Source organism: Globicephala melas, chromosome 17 (assembly GCF_963455315.2).
Source record: "Globicephala melas chromosome 17, mGloMel1.2, whole genome shotgun sequence".
NCBI lineage: Eukaryota > Metazoa > Chordata > Mammalia > Artiodactyla > Delphinidae > Globicephala > Globicephala melas.
This window is the reverse complement of record NC_083330.1, coordinates 64,209,575-64,232,150: the sequence shown is the minus strand read 5'-3', so window position 1 is coordinate 64,232,150 and position 22,576 is coordinate 64,209,575. Positions and strand designations below refer to the sequence as shown.

The window sequence follows — 22,576 nt, the reverse complement described above, 5'->3', positions numbered from 1 at the left end:
GAGAAAAGTACAGAGAAACTACACAACAACCATACTATTACCATCTATAAATTAAACATTAACATTTTGTTGTAGTTTCTTTGGGGGTTTTTCCGATGCAAGTATACACATATACTTTTTTTTAAACAAAGATATAACTGTATGGTATCTATTTCTTTGTACATTCTTAACAAGTTACAATGCACTATGCACAACTTTCTATATAATTAAATTAACACAGAGTTGCATCATAATTTTTAATGACTATTCTTCTTAAGGTCCCACTGAAGGACATTCAAGTTGTTTTCAGCTTTTTGACATTATAAATAATGCTGTGGTAAATATAATTTTTTTAAACTCTTAAAAGACCAAATTTTAAGTGGTGAATATATAGTAACTTCTGTATCTTAAATGTGCATGGAAAGGAATTCCTGATATTCCCTCCAAACTTGCTTTAGCCAGAGCCTTCTCTAAGTTAGGTACAGCTCCATCTTGCCATTAGCTCGAGCAAACAAACAAGCAACCAAATATTGGAGTCATCTTTGACTCTTCTCTTTCCCTCATGCCTAAATCCAATTAATTAGCAAATTTATGTGCTCTTTCTTCCAAAAATACCTAGTATTTGACCATTTCTCATTACCTCCACAGCTCTCATACTGGTCTGTGTCACGTCATCGCTTGCCTGGATAATTGTAGTGGCCTCCTAACTAGAGTTGCCAGATTTAGCAAATAAAAATACAGGACAACCAGTTAAAGTTGAATTTCAGATTAACAACAATTTTTTTTAAGCATAAGTTTGTCCCCAATATTACATTCTCCATGCAGCAGCCAGACGGATTCTTTCAAAAAGTCAGAATAAGTCACTCCTCTGTTCAAAACCCTGTGATGTCTTTTCATCTCATAATAAAAAGCAAAAGCCTGAAAGCTGAGGCCTTGCAGGATCGGCTCCTAGCAGCTTTTTCCTCTTTGATCTCGTAGGCCCACTGTCCTCTCCTTCCCTCTGCATGCATCTCTCTTCTCCCAGATATACCTAACCTGCTTTAGGTCTTTGTTTACACTTCGTGAGACCTTCCCTAATCGCCGTTTAAAACTGCACGCTTCCCTTCACCTTCCCTACTCTATATTTCTCTGTTAACACTTACTAACTTTTAACAAACGTATCATTTAGTTTGTTGTCTTTCTCCTTTTACCAGAATTTAAGTTCTCTGAGGGCATTTTTGCTCTCTTTGTTCACAGCTGCATCCCCAGTGCTTAGAATACTGCCTGGCACATAACTGATGCTCAATCATGTCGAATTAAGGAAATGTGGTTATCCAAATCAATAAATAGCTTTTGTTTGTTTCAGTAGGGCTCCTCTCACATTCTGATCATTCAGCATGTTGCTATCTCTTTCAAAGTAGTCACGTTAACTGTTTTAATTTTTTAGAGAAGCCATCTTCTGTAATTCTGTAATGTTGGCAAACATTTATGTGTAGACACGGTTCTAAGGTATAATAAAATCTTAGAACCTCAGGTATTGTAATTAGAGTTAATACACAGATTAGGAAATTAAGACCCGGCGAGGTGAATCATTTGCTCAAGATCGCGGGATCTGTTGGCTCTAGGTACAGAACCTGCGCTTTAACTATAATACTCTGCCCGCTCTCTTTTATCTCTCTTTTTCTTAACTTGTTTGGGTTAAGCTCTTAAGAATCAAAGTCAAGACCTGTCAAAAGCCAAGTGCTTTCTCCCACTCCAGTTAAGGACTCTGCAATTCGCATTTAAATCCCGCGTGGCGGGAAGCCGAAGGCAGGTGTCGGGAGCAGCGGGGAGGAGCCGCCAGGCCCCGCCAGCCAATCACAGCGTCCGGGAGCCTCCCTTCCCCCTACGGCGTCCAAGCGCCAAAATTCCAAACGGGACGCGCGCCACTACCTGCCGTCTCCCTCCGCCGAGCTCTGCGAGCCGGCACTATCTAAGAAAAAGGAGAGAGTGGTCTCACGTCACTGTCCGCTCGGGTCCTCTACCCTGTCGGTGTGGATTCTCTTCAAGTTCGGCCCAAAGTCCTTTGCTCTACAGATGGGAGGGAAGTTTCGAGCCCGCCGTGATAGGGTGGCGACGTGGGAGGGACAGGCGGCGGAGGGATTCCGGGCGCGCGCGCTGCGGCCGTCGGCGCGGAGCTTGTGGCGCCAGAATTCGGAGCGCGGAAGAGCCTGAGCGGCTGTCGCTTGGCATCGGGTTCGTCTCCCGCCGCCGGGTTCGTCTCCCGCCGCGGACGCCCGGGCGAGGAAGGAGAGAAGATGGTGGTCCTCCGCAGCAGCCTAGAGCTGCACAGCCACCCCGCCGCCTCGGCCACGGACTCTCTGGACCTGTCCAGCGAGTTCCTGAGCCTGGAGCAGATCGGCCGGAGGCGGCTCCGCTCGGCCGGCGCCGCTGAGCAGTCCGCCGTCACCGTGGCCGCCGCGGGCGTGAGTACCGGCCTGGAGCGGGCCCCTTGGGGCCGGACCTGGGGACGGCCGGCGGCCCTTTGCCCGGTGGGGCCCAGGATGGTGGGGTGGGTGGGCGGGCGGTCCGGGTGACAGTTGGCTGGGGGTAGAGGAAGGAGAGGGAGGTAGGTTGGGAGGAGTATTGTCGAGGACAAGTAAAATGGAAGGCTTCTCAAGATCCGAGCCCCGGAGGGGTGTGGGTCGGGTGGAGAGATGGACTGACTGCGGGAGGGTGAGCGGTGCGTTACCACCCACTTTTACTCGAGAGGAAACCGGAGCCCTCCGCATCCGAAGTGCAGCTGGAGGCCGAATCTCGGTTTGGGGCTGCCCCGCCCCCGACCTCACACACCTCCCTGTCCAGTCGCCCGGGCTCCCGCCCTAGGTTTGCAGCGATCGCGAGCCACACGCATTTACTGAGCGCTTCCTGTATGCATAACAAGTGTTTTAGGGGCCGCGGGGGATAGAAAGGTTGTAACTCAGGTTCCCTGACCTTCATTTACGATCCAGAGGGGTTCGGTAACCAGAACGCAGTGAATAATACCAGGTTGCATAATGTAGAGAGATGGAGAGCAACGTTTCATGTACGTCTTCTTCACTTAAGCCTCATAACAGCTCCATGAGAATGGATAGTTACGATATGGCTCTTACAGATGAAAAAACAGACTCAAGAAGCTAACCAGTAAGTGGTAGATCGAAAATTGGAACTTGGATTCTCTGCCGCCACCACCTTTCCCTTTCTGTTATTTCATGCTACGGTTATAAGCAAGGTCTGTAGGTTTCCAAGGAGGTGCAGGTCTTCCTGAAAAAAGTGCTTCTCCTCCCTTCACCTCCCCACCCCAGCTGCTGAAAGAGACACAGGTGGAGGAGACAGCGCTAACAAAAGGTTAGAGAAATTGAGGAAGCAACGTTAGTAAAGTTAAGGCAGCAGGAAGTAGTCTAGTTCTGTTGAAGGGAGGGTAGTCATGGGGGTGGGAAAACTAGGACCAGAGAGAGGGTTAGAACTGGGAAGTCAGAATGAGAGGCCAAGGGGAGGTAACCTGTGGTGGGAGAGAGGGACAAACCACAGGTAAGAGAGAGATCGCGATAGGAAATTAGTGGTGTCTTTTGTAGAGGCCCTATACGAGTTGTTCCTCTACTGAGGGGAATGAAATGGTCCAGTCAGTCTCTGAAATTGTGATTCTGAATTGAAAAAACAATTTCCTGACTTTTAGGATCTGTTTCTCAATCACAGGCAGAAGTTGTTAAGAGATCTGGGGAGGCTGGACACTTCTTCAATAAACTCAGTCACTCGACTCACTAACCTATGTTCAGAAACAGCTAATTATTTCAGTAAATATTTGAGTGTTTATTATCTTCAGGACAAAGCTAGTTCCTGGGACTGTAATGATGCATTGAATACTGGTTAAGAAACATAGGTGCTTAAAACAACTGTTACTTCTTCCTGTGATAAGCCATAATGGAAAAGAATATGAAAAAGAATGTATGTGTGTGTGTATATATATATACATATATGTATGTATAACTGAGTCACTTTGCTGTACAGCAGTAATTAACACAACATTGTAAATCAACTATACTTCAATAAAAAATTAATTTAAAAAAACAACTGTTAGTTATGAATATCAGTTTACCAATATCAGCAGGTTTCTATGCTTAAAAGGGGGTGATACCCACCACAAGGGTAGTGAGAATTAAATGTGATCAGGCATGTAAGGAGGTTACCTGAACACTTGGCTGATAGTTAGGACTCAGTCATTGTCAGCTGTTGAGACCACAGTCGATTTTAATGGCCACTCCATCTTTTAAGTTCCTCAAGCTAAAAACCTTAGAATCATCCATAACTCTTCGCTCCGTTCGTATTAGCAGATTCTGTTGGCTTTACTTTCAGAATTTTTTCAGAATCCGACCACGTCTCAGCTGCTCCATTGTTGCCATGCTGGTTCAAGCCATCATCTTTTGCCTGGATTATTAATATAGTGTTTTGGTTTTTGTGTGTGTGTTTTGGTTTGTTTTGGTTTTGTTTGTTTTGATCTAGCACTGTGGCTTGTGGGATCTTAGTTTCCCGACCAGGGATTGAACCCGGGCCCTGACAGTGAAAGCTCCGAGTCCTAACCACTGGACCGCCAGGGAATTCCCATGGATTATTAAAATAAATTCTTGACTAGCCTCCCTGTTTACCACCCTTATATGTAATGCCCTCCTCCCTTGAAAGTCAGTTCGCAGTATAGCTTACAGAGTGATCTTGTAAAAAGTCAAACAGTTGATCACTCCTCTGCTCAAAAATCCCTATCTAAGAGTAAAAGTTTAAAAGTTGAGAAGCAGCCCTGTACCTCCTTGCCCCCTTCTCTTTATGATGACATCCTCTTCCATTCTCCCTTTTGCAAAACCCAGTCTGTTCTACCCTCTCTGGCCTAGCTGCTTCTTGAATCCCAGGGCCTTTGCAGTTGCTCTGCTTTCTTTTGGGAATACTCTTTCCCTGGATATCTGCATGAGCTATTCCTTTACCTTTTACATTTTTTTTAATTAAAAAATAAAAAAAGCCTCAGAACTCGTAGTGCTTAATGTGTTCCAAGAATTTTACAAACATTAACTCGATCCTCATAACCTTATAAGGTAGGTGCGATTATCTTTGTTTTGCAGGTAAGAGGACTGAGGCACAGAGACTTAAATAAGTTGCTCAATTCACCATTATAGTAAGCAATAGAGCTGCGAGTCCTACCTAGGAGAACCTATGAAACAGTCTCTTTCAAGTGTTTGCTAAAATTTCACCTTTTCAATGATGCTTATCCTAACCACCCTGTTTAACATTGCAAACCACTCATTGACAGGCCCCTTTGCTCTGTTTTATGGTCCCCAGCACTTACCACCTTCTAAATATCCTATAATTTCCTACTTCTAAAATATTTTTATCTCTCCCCAAATCAGAATGTAACTCCATAGGGGTTTGGATTTTGACCTTTTGTTCAGCTGTTATTCCTAGCACCTAGAGCATAGTAGGTGCATAATAAATATTTTGTTGTTGTTTGTCTTGCTGTATCAGTGGTATGTGGTGGTTGAGCAATTAGCACTCACCTGGTTGTTGTAGGGTTGAAAAGATTCTTTTCCAGACTAGGGTTTCCAGTAGGGATTATATCTTTTTGAGACATAGTACTCCTCTCTCAAATCCTCCGTAGAACAAATTGTAATCAGGGTGTTATTTAGTGAGCGTGGGATTGGGTCTTCAGGGGTAATGTATTCATGCTGACAAAGTCCACCAATACCAAAAATGAAACATACCTTTGTGATTGGAATATTTCCTAATTAGGGTTCTTTACATTCAATACATTTGATTTGATTATAGCTTGCTTTTTTACATCAATCATGCATTTCAGAAACTTAACTCCTTGATCCACCCTCATTGTATTTGGGTATTTCCTTGTCTCATTCACACATTTATTGACAGCATTTCTTAGAGTAGGTTCCTTTTAAAGATGGTTGGATTTATTCATATTAATTCATTAACTTGCATTTTTCTTCATCTAATCTTGGAGGCTGACCTTCAAGTTCTGAAGATACCTACAGTTACCTATTTATTAACCACATTTTCACATTTTACTTTTTTTTTTTTTAAGTTTTTGGGTGCACTGCATGGCATGTGGGATCTTAGTTCCCTGACCAGGGATCGAACCCTCACCCCCTGAAGTGGAAGTGCAGAGTCTTAACCGCTGGACAGCTGGGGAAATTTCAACCACATTTTACTTTTACCTTTTGAATATGATCTCACTCAACTGCGCTTAAGGGTTTGTTTTCCCCCTGACTTGTATGGGTTCCCTGAAAATATTTTATTGTTGTTTTAAATCTGTTTCTTTGGTTTTTAAGCTTTTATTTTCTTCCTATTTATAAGTTTGGATGCCCTTTTCCTCCAGAGTCAGGCTAGCCATTGCCTATTTCTGTGCTTTCACAGGTCTGAGGCTCTTTGATTCATTAAATTTAGGGTTGTTTCTCATGCTGAAGAGATACTTAAGGATGGGTAGTAGGGGTTTTCTTGGTGATGATTGTACGTTACTTTTGGGTTGTGTTTATGTACGTTTTTATTCTTCGGTATGTTTTTAGGTAAAATGAAACACTGTAGTATGTAGAAGGTACTGTTTTTGGTTGTTTTTTTTTTTCAATTGTATGTTTATTTACCCTGGAAAAATATCCCAAACTCGACACTGATATGTACAGCCTATGGGAGATACTTTAAAACTTGAAGCATATCACAACACAAAAATGACAAGTGTACAGTTCAGTGAAGTATGTCAAAGCATGGAGAGGGATATTTTGACAAGTGGCGATGACTGTTGCTCCCTGGAGTGGGCTGCTCTGCATTTGAGAGAGTGTACTTGTTTTGTGACAATAATAGTCCATTATTGTCCATTTTTGTTAGTTTGTGTTGCGCTGGTTCTTGATTTTAGGCTTAGAAGTTGCAACTTTTAGAACAGAGATCTGATGAGATAGTGTTTAGGATGGATTATAGTCAACAGATCTGGAGTTTGGAAGACCAGTTAAAAGATTATAATACTGATAGCTACCATTTACATAGCATTTGCTGTGTTCCAGGCAAGGTACCTAATATGCACACACATACTTCCCCTGTAAAGTAACTATTATTATTTTGTTTGTTTTCCCAAAATTATTATTTTTAAATTTTTATAAATTTATTTATATTTTTAATTTTGGCTGCATTGGGTCTTCATTGCTGTGCACGGGCTTCTCATTATAGTGGCTTCTCTTGTTACAGAGCACAGGCTCTAGGCGCGCGGGCTTCAGTAGTTATGGCGCACGGGCTTAGTTGCTCCGTGGCATGTGGGATCTTCCTGCACCAGGGCTCGAATCCGTGTCCCCTGCATTGGCAGGCAGATTCTTAACCACTGTGCCACCAGGAAAGTCCCTATTTTTAAATTGAAGTATAGTAATTTAAAAGTTTACAAATAAAGTATTATTATACTCATTACAGATATGGAAACTAAGGTCTCTATGTAACTTGGAGAAGATTATACAGTTCAATCGTAGGCAGTCTATCTTTAAAAGGTTGGGCTCTTAATTAGTACATTATTATCACAACAGACCAAAGGAGAGAAAACCAGAGCCTAAATTAAGGTGGTATTAAGAGGCACGGAGAGAAAAAGTCCAAAAGTACTACAAGGGGTCTGAGAGCTGTTCAGATAGAGGCAGCAAAGGCAGTGTTGTTTCCAGCTGAAGAGGTAAGCTGTACATCTTTGGGACTATGACGCCAGAGTTCGGTGAGAGGTAAGGACTATTTTTCTTTGTGAGTCACCTATATAGAGTTGAGAGTTGAATCCTTGAAGGTGCATAGCAAAACACAAGAATATTTAAGATCTGGAGCAATGGCTTTATTTTAAGGGTGGGAAGAGGATGAATTAGGTTTAAAAAAAAAAGTATCATGGGCTTCCCTGGTGGCGCAGTGGTTGAGAGTCCGCCTGCCGATGCAAGGGACGCAGGTTCGTGCCCCAGTCTGGGAGGATCCCACATGCTGCGGAGCGGCTGGGCCCGTGAGCCATGGCCGCTGAGCCTGCGCGTCTGGAGCCTGTGCTCCGCAACGGGAGAGGCCACAACAGTGAGAGGCCCGCATACCGCAAAAAAAAAAAAAAAAAAAATCATGTAAACAAAGGATCAAAGCAAACAACAGAGTGATCATAGAAGTGAATGAGGTAGAGAAGGCCATTGGCTTTAGCTATTTGGAGATTTAGATCTACTGGAAGAGCTGTATGGTTAGAAAGCAAATTGCTGGAACTTGTGGAGTAGATCCATGATGAGTAATTGACCACACCAGTGTTTAAATATGAAGCTAACGAGGGCTGTCACAACTATGTAATGTGGGTATAATGTGTATACCATTGTACATTAGAATACACTGCTTTTTAGGCTTTCAAGAAGCCCCAAATCTGGATGAATACGTTTCATGTCAGTAATATAACTGTGATCTTAAAAATCCTGTTTAAATTTCATTTGTTGAATTGATAACTTGAATTAACTCAACCAATATGACTCCCATACATATTTTTTATTAATTTAAAGCTTTACTAAGCTTGATCTTTTGTGGAAAAATAACATCAGAATATTTGTTTCTCAATTGTGTCCACTTTGAGGAAAAACTTTTCTTATTGTTGCATGCTCCCTGTTCTAACTTACTGATTCTGCAACATTATAACAGACTTAAAATCTAATGAACTATATTTTTTCTCCTTTTAAGAACAATCAGTGCTCTCAATATTAAAGTGGATTTTAGCGAAAGAATAAATGAGGACACTACATCACTAGGTTTAGTTTTCAGACTAAGTATGTTTTCTTTGCTTTTCACTTCTTAGGAAAATTTTTTCTTATAATGTTGCAAAAATGTAAAAAATAGATAGTGAAAGTACCCATTTCTATCATCCAGTGTTAATTACTGTTACTAGTTGGTGTTTAACTTACCTCTTGAGAATTATTTTGATTAGCTGTATTAAAATGTGACTTCGGGGCTTCCCTGGTGGCGCAGTGGTTGAGAGTCCGCCTGCCGATGCAGGGGACACGGGTTCATGCCCCGGTCCGGGAAGATCCCACATGCCGCGGAGCGGCTGGGCCCGTGAGCCATGGCCGCTGGGCCTGTGCGTGCGGAGCCTGTGCTCCGCAACGGGAAAGGCCACAACAGTGAGAGGCCCACGTACCGAAAAAAAAAAAAAAAAAATGTGACTTTGATTTAACAACTGTGCTAGTTTCCTTAGGAAATCAGATGTTCAAAAGATAATTCAGGGCTTCCCTGGTGGTGCAGTGGTTGGGAGTCCGCCTGCCGATGCAGGGGACACAGGGTCGTGCCCCGGTCCGGGAAGATCCCACATGCCGTGGAGCGGCTGGGCCCGTGAGCCATGGCCGCTGAGCCTGCGCGTCCGGAGCCTGTGCGCCGCAACGGGAGAGGCCACAACAGTGAGAGGCCCACGTACTGGAAAAAAAAAAAAAGATAATTCATCTAGAGGTATTTATAACACAAAAAATTGCAGATTACCTATACATGAAACATTAAGCAGTTTGTTAAATTCATGTAATGGCTGAAATACTATTCATTCATGTAAAAAGATTTTTAGAATGGATTTTATGACATGGGAAAATGGTTGTATCACTAGAAAAAAGTAACAAAGAATAAATAATATTATCGCAATTTTAAAATAGTGTGAATGTGTTTGCAAAGGAAAAGAATGGTTTATGCACCAAAAGGTTAACTGTGGTTATCTGTGGGTAGCTTGGAATTAAGGGTGACAGTTTCATCTTTGTACATTTCTTCATTTTTCTGATTATAATGGGCACGTATTGCTTTTTATATTGCTTTTATAAAAACCATTTTTGAAAGTTATATTTTTAAATTCCCCAGTATGCGCCTTTATATAGGTGACTCTCAAAAAAACCTGTTTTGTTTTTTTCTCCATGCTGTTAAGGAGAGCCTTTCTTGATGCTTAGTGCTTATTTAGGGACGATGAACTAAGCCACTCACTATGCAAATCAAAGATTCACTTATAAGATTAAATCTTCTAAGTTTCTCAAGGAATCTTTTTCCCGGTATTTAGCAACTTCCTCCTTTCTTTTTTCCTATGGAAACAAACTTTTTTTTTTTTATCCCCAGGAATATAGTGACATTTACTTTCTTTTTTTATTGTGATAACATATAGATAACATAAAATTATCATTTTAACCATTTTTAAGTGTATAGTTTTGTAATAAGTACATTCATTGTTCTGCAACCATCACCACCCTCTGCGTGCAGAATTTTTCATCTTGCAAAACTGAAACTCTGTACCTATCAAACACTAACTCCCCTGGGAATTCCCTGGCAGTCCAGTGGTTAGGACTCAGCCCTTTCACTGCCGTGGCCCAGGTTCAATCCCTAGTCGGGAAACAGAGATCCCGCCAAAAAAAAACCCAACACACCACACACACACACACACACACACACACACACACACACACACACACACACACAATTTTCCCTCTTCCCAGCCCCTGGCAAGGAGCTTCATAAAAGGAACCTTACTTCTTCTGTGACTGACTTATTTCACTTAGCATAATGTATTCAAGGTTCATTCATGTTATTTCAGCGTGTTTAAAATTTCCTTTATTTTAAACACTGAATAATATTTCACTGTATGTACTATATATATGTATATATACATATATATATTTTTTAATCCGTTCATTTGTTGATGAACACTGGGATTGCTTCCACCTTTTGGCTGTTGTGAATATGCTGCTATAAACATGAGCGTTCAAATATCTCTTCAGGTCCCTGCTTTCACTTCTTTTGAGTATATACCCAGAAGCAACATTGCTGGATCATATGGTAATTCTATGTTGAATTTTTTGAGGAATTGCCATATCATTTTCCACAGTGTACACAAGGGTTCCAGTTTCTTCACATCCTTGCCAATACTTATTTTCTTTTTTTGTTTTTGATAATAGCCATCCTAATGAGTGTGAAGTGGTATCTCATTGGGCTTGATTTGCATTTCCTTATGACTACTCATGCTGAGCATCTTTTCATGTGTATTGACCATTTGTGTATATTCTTCAGAGGAATGTCTATTTAAATATTTTGCCCATTTTTATCTTTTTTTGTTGTTGGTGTTAAAAGTATAGGAGTTCTTTATACATTGTGGATATCAGTCCTTTGTCATTGTCAGATACATGATTTGCAAATATGTTCTCCTGTTCCATGAGTTTCCATTTCACTCTACTGATAATGTCCTTTGTACAAAAGTTCTTTAATTTTGATGAAGTTCAACTTATCTGTTTTTTCTTTTGTTATCTGTGCTTTTGGTGTCCTAAGAAATCATTGCCAAATCCAATGTCATGAAAGTTTTCCCCTGCATTTCCAAATTTTTTTAGCTCTATAATCTCTTTCACATTTTTTAAAAAGTCTTTATTGAATTTGTTACAATATTGCTTGTTTTATGTTTTGGTTTTTTGGCCCTGAGGCATGTAGGATCTTAACTTCCTGACCAGGGATCTAACCCGCACCCCCTGCATTGGAAGGTGAAGTCTTAACCACTGGACCACCAGGGAAGTACCAGCTTTTACATTTTTAAGCTGACCTTAGATGTAAGGTCTCCCCCGCCCCCCGCATAGGTTTAAGTAGTTACAAAGGGATCATTTCTGTCATTTTTTAAGGTTGACATTAAAAAATAAAACTATTACATCACACTTTTATAAGTATCCACTGGAATGTAAAAATTATAGTTATTTGATACCTGTCTTGAAACATTAAAAATTAATAAATGGGGCTTCCCTGGTGGCGCAGTGGTTGAGAGTCCGCCTGCTGATGCAGGGGACACGGGTTCATGCCCCGGTCCGGGAAGATCCCACGTGCCGCGGAGCGGCTGGGCCCGTGAGCCATGGCCGCTGAGCCTGCGCGTCCGGAGTCTGTGCTCCGCAACGGGAGAGGCCGCAACAGTGAGAAGCCTGCGTACCGCAAAAAAAAAAAAAAAAAAAATTAATACATGAACAAGTTCTCTTAGTAGTCAGAAATTTTACCTTCTTTTTTTTCCCTCTTTTAATTTGTATTTTCAATCCACTTAACCCACAGCATTTTATCTTGATATATTTTCATGCTTGAAAGTCAGTTATTAATTATCCTTTCATACTTATAAAACAAAAGTTGGATTTTTTCCACTTTTCCATGATGACAGAGCTCCAAGAAATAAAATTTTTGTGTATTGAATTATCATTATTAACATTCAATTGATCAAAACAACAAAAAAGTATCTATTTTGATTAAAAATGATTAAACATAGGAAGTAATCTTTTATTAGGATTTCATGTGGTTTAAATCTCCCTGCCCACCCAGTTAGTTTAAGTATCTGTGGATGAATCTTTTTTTTTGTTTCTTGTTTTTTTGTTTTTTGATTTTTGTTTTACATCTTTATTGGAGTATAATTGCTTTACAATGGTGTGTTAGTTTCTGCTTTATAACAAAGTGAATTAATTATACATATACATATGTTCCCATATCTCTTCCCTCTTGCGTCTCCCTCCCTCCCACCCCTCCAGGCGGTCACAAAGCACCGAGCTGATCTCCCTGTGCTATGCGGCTGCTTCCCACTAGCTATCTACCTTACTTGGTAGTGTATATATGTCCATGCCTCTCTCGCTTTGTCACAGCTTACCCTTCCCCCTACCCTGTGGATGAATCTTATTTATTGCTGAAGAGTGTTTTGTCATTAGTTTCATTGTTTTTATAAAGGTAAGCACTGAGAAACATTGTTCATATAAATAAGTAGATAGTAATGAAGGGAATTATATTTGCAGTGCCACTCAGTTTTTCTGGCTTATAAGCAGAAAATCACTTGCCAAACATTTTTAATGGTCTCTTAGCTTGATTAGATCTCCTTTCAATTTTGTTAAAAGCGGAAGAATTGGAAACCACCTAACAAAGGAAAGGATTTGTTGCCTAGCTTAGTCATTCATTCGCTTAACACCTACATTAGTGTTTTTCTTTGGCTTTAGGAAGGTTTTTAATGCCTTGAAGCAGCCCACAATAGTAAGATTCAGAATGAGTGAGAGTTATGACTTTCTTTTGTAAAATGGGAGAAAGGTAAATGAAAGAGGATGCCTGTGTTAAGATGCCTTCTTAGATCCGTTTTTTTTTTTTTTTGGTTTTTTGTGGGGTTTTTTTTTGTGGTACACGGGCCTCTTACTGTTGTGGCCTCTCCCGTTGCGGAGCACAGGCTCCGGACGCGCAGGCTCAGCAGCCGTGGCTCACGGGCCCAGCCGCTCCACGGCATGTGGGATCTTCCCAGACCGGGGCATGAACCCGTGTCCCCTGCATCGGCAGGCGGACTCTCAACCACTGCACCACCAGGGAAGCCCTTAGGTCCATTTTAAGAAAAAAGTACACATGGAAGTTGAGAGAGTGGAAATAGATACCCTTACAATTTTCCTTGGAAAGTCTTATGTTACACTACACCCATCTAAGATGTAAGTAGGTATTCATCTAAAAAATAATACACCTACCTAAATGTATAGCTATTCTTTTTTGAAACATCCTGAAATATAGGTACACTGATAAAAGTAACAAATCATACGTATCACTTAATACCTTATGAAGAAACTAATTTTTTTAATTGTCCTCTCGTGCCTTTAAGAACCTGTCTAATTCTTGCACAGATCCTTGTGGTGTAAATATCCTTACTTTACCTTTGAACCAATCAAATATTCTTCCTGAAACAAAATTCAATGACAAAATATCCTAATAAAATATAAGGAAATGACCAGGTAAAGCCAGCCTGAGGTGCATGGGGTAAGGGGGCACTGATGTTTTATTGTTTTTTAAAAAAAACACTGCCTGTTTTTCTAAAATTATAAGTTTTTAGAGTAGTAAGACATAGGATTATAGAGTTGTTAGGTACATTTGCCTTCTCTTCTAACGTAAAAGTATCCTCTGTATGATTTCTAAGAGGCATGTATGAAATTTTGAATACTTTATGACAGAACCTCTGTAGCTCATAAAGCAACCCAGTAACTTAGAGAGCCTGTAGTCTCTTGAGCAAAAATAAAGTTAAATAGAGCTCTGTGGTTTTTAGAAGAAATTAATGTACCTAAACAGTCTCTAAATTCATTTTTTACATTATGTGGGTGAAATTGGGTGAGATAGTAATAACTCCTTTTTGTCATCCAAACCAAATTACACTTCTGACAGTCCAGTCATTTTAGGGTTGTTTCCAGTGGTTTCATGGTGTATGCGTATCTTTCTAATTTCTGTAGCCTTAAAATAGAGGAGTACTTACCGTTATGAACTATTACAACTTTTTATCAGTGGTAGAAAATTTCACTGGAGACTACTTGTTGTGAAGTAGAACTATAAAACATTAATAAATCTTATACTAGCCGCCTCATAGACATTGCTCATATTTGTTCATTGTAAAATGATTATTCTAGAGATTAATTATTTTCGTTTCTTGGGGAGATGCAAAAATGATACTGTGCACCGAAAGCAGTTGTTAAAACTTTTAATCAGAGACAGATCTTAGGAGTTTAACTTGGGGATTTGACTGAAGAAAAACTTAGATGTCTTTCTTAATTTTTTTTTAAAGGATGGGTCTTCAGTTAAGGAAGTCGAAACCTACCACCGGACACGTGCTTTAAGGTGCTTGAGAAAAAATGCACAGAATTCTTCAGATTCTAGTTTTGATAAGAATATGGAAATAACGGAGAAACATACTAATGGCAGGCATTTTACAAGGTAATACAAGATGCTTAAATGCTAATTCAAAATAGTTTTAAAGTAATAATTTAAGTTCTGCATTTAATTTTTAAGTGTGTTCTTGACTGGTCATCAAGAGTCCAGATTGTAAAATGTAATTTATTTGAGATGAAATTGCACTAAATGAATGTTATTGAATTAAAAATTTAATATGTCCTCCAGTCAGGTTTGTTTTTATTTTCTTGTTCAAAGATGGTATCTGTGATATGTGTGAGTGCAACTGAAGAGGTTGGTTGATATAGGATGAGTTCTGGGTACTTGAGTAATCTAAAGAGAGTTTATGACTATAACTTATGATATGTGGTTCTGCTTCATAGTCTGTAAAAAACCTTTATTCAAAATAGTAGTTATATTTCTGATTACTTACTGTCAAGTTTTTCATCAATTCTAAGTCATTGATGAATATCTCTATTGGTATTCTTCTAAGGCTTCACATAGGAGGCAGAACATGGCTTTGTTTTTGTTTTTTGACTTGTTTAGTGGTTCAATGGTTTTTTGACTAGGTGCTTTATACATATTTAAATTTTGTTTCTCAAGAACCCTGAGGTAGATGGCATGAATTACATTTTAATACTCAAGGAATTAATTTCAGTGAATTAGGAAGTATGTACTTCATGGAAATTGGGTTTATTTGGTCCAGGGCAAATTTAAATCTAACTTTAATTAGCTCAAAACCTTCACTTTTGTCCCCATTTTGGTGGGCTTAACAGGAATTGGGAGAGGGGTGCCAATTATAATAAAATTTGATGAAATAATTGTTTTTACATTAATTCTTCTCACAAAGAATTTACTCGTAATGACGTAGAAAACTAGAACCATCTTACTCTCAAATAGAATTTTTTTAAAAAATATTTATTTATTTATTTTTGGCTGCGTTGGATCTTCTTTGCTGCGCAAGGGCTTTCTGTAGTTGCAGTGAGTGGGCACTACTCTTTGTTGCGGTGCGCAGGCCACTGTGGTGGCTTCTGTTGTTGCGGAGTGCAGGCTCTAGGGAGCCTGATTCCTCCAGCTCTGTTTTTTTCCCCAGCAAGATTGCTTTGGCTCGATTCTTATTTTGTGTAGCAGATTTTCCAGATAAGTGAGGTTGTGCCCTTTTAAGTTTCTTTTTGGTACTGTTATTTTTTTCAATTACATACTTGGTCTTTTATTGTATATATTTAAATCTGCATCTTGTTTCATCCACTATTCATGGAATACCTACTGTATTTCATGGAATCCAAGTTAGCAACAATTGAAACACACAGCATTATTTTATGAGACAGTAAGAAAGAAAAAAACACTGAAAGTTAAACTATGACATACCATCAGTAGTTAAGATATATCCCAATTTCAGAGATGGTAAAATGGGGGGGAAATGTACAATTTTTAGAATCAATGAAATACACTTTAAGCTACCCCAGTATTTCTGAAACTTGAAGTCTTCTTGGCGTGGGGTTGGATTGGTGGGTTCCGTGAATTCTCTATGAGAATTTAAAGATTATTTCATGATCTGAAGAAAAAATATTCTGAATCATCTAAATTGCTACCTCATAGAGAATAGCCATAAAATTTCAGGCACTATTTGGTACCAAGTAGTACTGCTTTAGTTATCTCGGGTTCTGGAGATAAGAACTGAGTCTGGGGACTTCCGTGGTGGTCCAGTGGGTAAGACTCTGCACTCCCAATGCAGGGGGCCCAGGCTCGATCCCTGGTCGGGGAACGAGATCCTGCATGCATGCCGCTACTAAGCAGTCCGCATACCGCAACCAAGAAGTTTGCATGCTGCAACCAAGAAGTCCACATGCCGCAGCAAAGGTCCCACATGCCACAACTAAGACCCAGCACAACCAAAATGAATAAATTAAAAAAAAAACAAAAAAAACTGAGTCTGACCTTAATACATAAAGGATGCATCTGCTTCCAAGAGAAAGCCACGTGATGTGATGTCATGACGTGCTGTTCAAATGAAGATTTGGAGCACTTCAGATAAAGAGAAATGGATGAATTGAGTCATCATGTTACACAATAAACATAATACATAACATGCCAAACTCAAGAGAAACCCATAGCAGTCTGAACCACATTCACACAGCAAATGGCTAATTTGTTTCAGCAAAACCTCCAATGTATTACGTTAATATTTTTGTTGGTAGTTGTTTTTATAGTTTCATTTGTATAAAACCTAAATGAATTTATTTATATCTAGTTTGGCTTGTACATAATCATAAAAAACTTAATATTGGAAATCCTCAAAAGTCTTTTTCTTTAAAAGGCTCTGTATGTTACTCAGGTCTGTGAAACATTGTGTTAGGTATTAAAGGAATGTATTAAAATAAGTACTTTTTTAATCCTGATTTAAAGATGAGTGACTTGGTGGGACTTCCCTGGTGGTCCAGTGGTAAAGAATCCGCCTTCCAATGCAGGGGACTCGGGTTCGATCCCTGGTCAGGGAACTAAGATCCCACATGGCGCAGGGCAACTAAGCCCGCACGCTGCAACTACTGAGCCTGCACGCCGCAACTAGAGCCTGCTTGCTGCAAACTACAAAGCCCACGTGCTCTGGAGCCCGTGCGCCACAACTAGAGAGAGAGAAAACCTGCATGCCACAGCTAGAGAGAAGCCCGCGTGCTGCGACAAAGATCCCACACGCCACAATGAAGATCCTGCGTGCTGCAACTAAGACCGACGCAGCCAAAAATATAAATAAATAAATAAACAAACAAAAATATTTTTTAAGATAACATTATTTTTAAAAATGAGTGACTTGGTGTTTTTAAATGAGGTTGCTTCTAAAATTTATTGAATTCCTATCTTTATTAATTATTTTAAAATAACAATTCACGTACCATTAAAATTCATGATTTTAAAGTGTATAATTCAGTGGTTTTAGAATATTTGCAGTATTGTACAAGTATTGCTGCTATCTAATTTCAGTATATTTTCATCACCCCAAAAGAAACACCATACGCATTATCCCTCCATCCCCAGCCCCTTGGGAACCACAAGTCTACTTTCTATCTCTGTGGATTTGCCTATTCTGGATATTTTATACAAGTGGAATCATACGACATATGTTCTTTCATGTTTGGCTTCTTTTACTTGGTATGTTTTGAAGGTTCATGTATATTGTAGTATCTATCATCACTTCATTCTTTTTATTGCCAAGTAAGATTCCATTATATGAATATGTTACATTTTGTTTATCCACTCATTAGTTGATGAACATTGGTGTACAAATTTTTGTGTGAACATAGGGTTTTGGTTCTTTTGGGTATATACCTAGGAGTGAATTGGTGGGCTAAACGGTAACTCTGTTTTAACATTGTCCAAAGCAGCTGTACCATTTACATTCCCACCAGCAGTGCATGAGGATTCCAATTTGTCTACATCCTCAGTAACACTTGCCATAGTCTGTCCTTTTGGTTTTAGCCATGTGGGTATGAAGTATCTCATTGTGGTTCTCATTTGCATTTCCTTGGTGGTTAATGATGTTGAATATTTTTTCATGTGCTTATTGGCTGGCCATTTATATTTCTTCCGATCTTTAAAAGAATTGCTATCTTTAAAAAAACTCCCTGTATTCACATCATTATTACAAAGACGATAATTTTATATAGTAGTAACACCAGGATCTGTTTGTATAAGACATATAAAGTAGTCTATAGTATTTTTGAATTCTGCCTTATGTAGTTTTCTTATTTCCTATCATGGTGACCCTTTTTGCTGTTGCCAGTTTGACTATAGTAATCTCTAACTTCCTTTCTATGTTTTTTTACCCCTCACCCCTTTGTTTTAAATCTATTTGGGGCTCAAAGACCAGGGGACCAAGACTGTTAGAATAATAAAGATTTGAATAACTGTGCCTTGAGAGCAGGATATATATTTGTCTGGTCCTGGAGTTCTTAACTAGGTCCAGTAATCATGGTTTTCAGGGGGCATATGAAACCTCTGAAGTAATGTTTAAACTTGTATATGTATATACAGTTTTCTAGGGAGAAAAGATCCATAGCTTTCATCAGATTCACAGGAGTTGACAAAAGTCCAGACTCCTGTTTTGGTAAATAGTTTCATTGGAACACAGCCATGCCCATTACTTCTGTCTATGGCTGCATTCCTGCTTCACTGTTAGAGTTGTATGAGTAGTTATGACAGAAACTGACAAGCCAAAAATATTTATTATCTAGCTGTTTAAGAACAAGTATAGCAACCCCTGCAAGGGTAAAAAGTGCTTCCCTTCCCCTACAGGCAAAAAAAAAAAGAAAACCCAGAAAAAAAACACTGCTTTAGTCTTTGTATCCCTAGCACCTGATGGGGGTCTGGTTTATAAAAGTGTAGACCTGCATGGTATGGAGGGAGTGTCTCCTCTATGAGAAGAGTCTGTGAACAAACTAGACCTTGATCTGTAGATGGATTGCTGAAAGGTTTTTTATTTTGTTCTTTGTTCTTACCTGTGTTCCAAAAGAGATAAGGAATTAATGATGACTTACATTGTTAGGAGGACACATGAGTTAGCTCTTCTGGATAAGATGGTTTTGTTTTATTTTAAAGTGTCCCATTTGAAACTCCATGGGTTTAACCAGCACACTTGCAAATATTGCTTGATTCATAGGTTGATTAATATAGCCTATCCAAGTATGGAAAATTGAGCCCCTAAAAATAGGTTAATGAGACATACTGCTTTGTTGCTCAGTGGATTTGGGGAAAAAGATGAGAGAAGGATACTTTGTTTAAGCTTTGGAAGGTCTTCTTTGCAATTCAACAGATTCTGTATACCAGTTTGTAGGTGGGATATCTGATTCACAAATGTGACTCTTTCTACATGTCATGTAAAGATTGTAGCCAGCAAATGTTCGGAGAAGGAAATGAACATGTCACTAAGTTCTGTAACATGTTTATAGGTCCTCAAGGATGTGGGACCACTATATCCCTGTGGTATAAAACACATTGTCTTGTTTTTACTCAGTGCTTAATAGTTTAGTTATACCTAAATACTTAGGCTAAGGATTTCATTTCTTGTTTTAAGTAAGATACTTTGTTCTGATTAATTCTGTTTAGCTAAAAGTTAACGCATACAGTTGGCCCTCTGTATCCACTGGTTCTGCATGTGCAGATTCAACCAACAGTGGATTGAAAATATCCCCTCCCCCCAAATTCCAGAAATCTCCAAAAAGCAAAACTTGAATTTACCACTCACCAACAACTGTTTACATAGTATTTACATTGTATTAGGTATTATAAGTAAACTAGAGGTGATTTAAAGTATACAAGAGGACAGGCTTCCCTGATGGCACAGTGGTTAAGAATCTGCCTGCCAACGCAGGGGACATGAGTTCGAGCCCTGGTCCGGGAAGGTTCCCACATGCGGCGGAACACCTAAGCCCATGCGCCACAACTACTGAGCCTGCGCTCTAGAGCCCATGTGCCACAACTACTGAGCCCACGTGCCACAACTACTGAAGCCCGCGTGCCTAGAGCCCGTGTTCTGCAACAAGAGAAGCCTGCGCACCTCAATGAAGAGTAGCCCCCACTTGCGGCAGCTAGAGAAAGCCCACGCACAGCAAGGAAGACACAACGCAGCCAAAAATAAATAAATTTATTAAAAAAAAAAAATACAAGAGGATGGGGCTTCCCTGGTGGCGCAGTGGTTGAGAGTCCGCCTGCCGATGCAGGGGACGCGGGTTCATGCCCCGGTCCGGGAAGATCCCACGTGCCGCGGAGCGGCTGGGCCCGTGAGCCATGGCCGCTGAGCCTGCGCATCCGGAGCCTGTGCTCCGCAACGGTAGAGGCCGCAACAGTGAGAGGCCCGCGTACCGCAAAAAAAAAAAAAAAATAATAGTAATAAAAATAAAAGAGGATGGGCAGAGGTTATATGCAAATACTATGCCATTTTATATAAGAGACTTGAGCATCCTCGGATTTTGGTATCCATGTGGGGTCCTGGAACCAATCCCCTGCTGTTACTGAGACACAGCTGTATATCATTGAATTACACAACAGGGTTCTCAGCCTTTGTTTAGCCATAACAATATATAAGCACAGGTATTCTCACGCTATTTTTTCACTGGTTTTTAGGTAACTAAGTATTTACCCTACAAGCTGATTTAATTTTTGGTCCTAGTTTGTAGTATTATAAAATATAGGATTTAAAATTATTTTGAATTATTTGCTATATTTTTTTCATATAGGCAGTTGGCCAGACAGCAGGCTGATAAAAAAAAAGAAGAGTGCAAAGAAGGTAAGTAATGTTAAAGGCATTTAAATTTTTTAAAGCATGTATTTAGTATTTTGTTTACAGGCATATTGTGGTACATACAATAAACTCCATATTTGAAGTGTACAGTTTGTTTGGTTTTGATATAAGTGCATGCCGTCAAACCATCACCACGATAAGGTAGTAAAGATAACCATCACCCTCCAGGATTTCCTCAGGCCCCTTTGTAATCGCTCCTGGCTCCTCTAGCTCCTCTCCATGACCCAAGATTCCTGAGCAGCCACCAATCTGCTTGCTGTCACTGTAGAGAGTGTGACAGCACTCTACAGAGTGCTGTAGAGTATGGTGAGTTTGTATTGTCTAGAGTTTTATATTAATGGAATTATATGGCATGCATTCTTCTTTGGCTTCTTTCACTCAGCATAATTACTTTGAGTATCATCCATGTTGTTGCTTTTTATTGCTGAGTAGTATTCCATTATGTGGATATACCACAATTTTTTTCCTTAGCTTTATTTTAATATAATTGGCATATAACATTGCCTTAACTTAAGGAGTACATTGCATTGTTGATTTGATACTTATATATTGCAAAATGATAATTACCGTGGCTTTATCTAACACCTGCATCATGTCACATAATTACCATTTCTTTTTTGTGCTGAGAACACTCAAGATCCACTCTCCCAGCAACTTTCAAGTATACAATATGGTAGCAGTCTCCATCCTGTTTAGCAGCAGGGACCAATTTCATGGAAGACAATTTTTCCACAGACCGGGGGGCGGGGGTGTTGGGGGGATGGTTTGGGGATGATTCAAGAGCATTACATTTATTGTGCACCTTATTTCTGTTATTATTACATTGTAATATATAATGAAATAATTATACAACTCACCATAATGCAGAATCAGTGGGAGCCCTGAGCTTGTTTTCACTTGCCACTCACTGATAGGGTTTTGGTATGAGTCGGCAAGCAATTGATTTATTATGGTCTCTGTGCAGTCAAATCTCTCTGCTAATGATAATCTGTATTTGCACCTGCTCCCCAGCGCTAGCATCACTGCCTCAACTCCACCTCAGATCATCGGGCATTAGGTTCTCATAAGGAGTGTGCAACCTAGATCCCTCGCATGCGCAGTTCACAGTAGGGTTTGAGCTCCTATGAGAATCTAATGCCACCACTGATCTGACAGGAGGCGGAGCTCAGGCGGTAATGCAAGTGATGGGGAGCGACTGTAAATACAGATGAAGCTTCGCTTGATCACCTGCTGCTCACCTCCTGCTGTGCGGTCTGGTTCCTAACAGGCTCGTGGGTTGGGGACCCCTGCAATACAGTATTACTAACTATAGCCACTCTGCTGTACATTAGAGCCCCAGAACTTACTCATTTTATGGCTGAAAATTTGTACTCTTTGACTAACAATCTCCCCTTTTTCTCTCACTTCCCAGTCCTTTGTAACCATCATTCTAGTCTCTGTTTCTATGAGTTTGGTTTTTCTAGATTGAACATGTAAATGATATCATTCAGTATTTGTCTTTCTCTGACTTATTTCACTTAGTATAATGCCCTCAAGATCCATCCATATTACTGCAAATAGCAGGATGTCCTTTCTCATGGCTAAATAATATTCTATTGTGTGTATATTCCACATCTTTATCCATTCACCTATTGATGG

General features: G+C 39.8%; 1 protein-coding gene across 1 annotated transcript in view; it reads left to right on the top strand.

Annotated features, from left to right (window-relative positions):
- Positions 1-2,168: 2,168 nt before the first annotated feature.
- The window catches only part of ATAD2 (ATPase family AAA domain containing 2), a 69,867-nt gene continuing 49,459 nt past the window's right edge, over positions 2,169-22,576 (top strand). Inside the window, exons 1-3 of the mRNA XM_030875730.2 lie at positions 2,169-2,423; positions 14,540-14,688; positions 20,874-20,923. Coding sequence (XP_030731590.1) covers positions 2,256-2,423; positions 14,540-14,688; positions 20,874-20,923 — 367 coding nt within the window. The 5' untranslated portion in view covers positions 2,169-2,255. The remainder of the gene's footprint in view (positions 2,424-14,539; positions 14,689-20,873; positions 20,924-22,576) is intronic.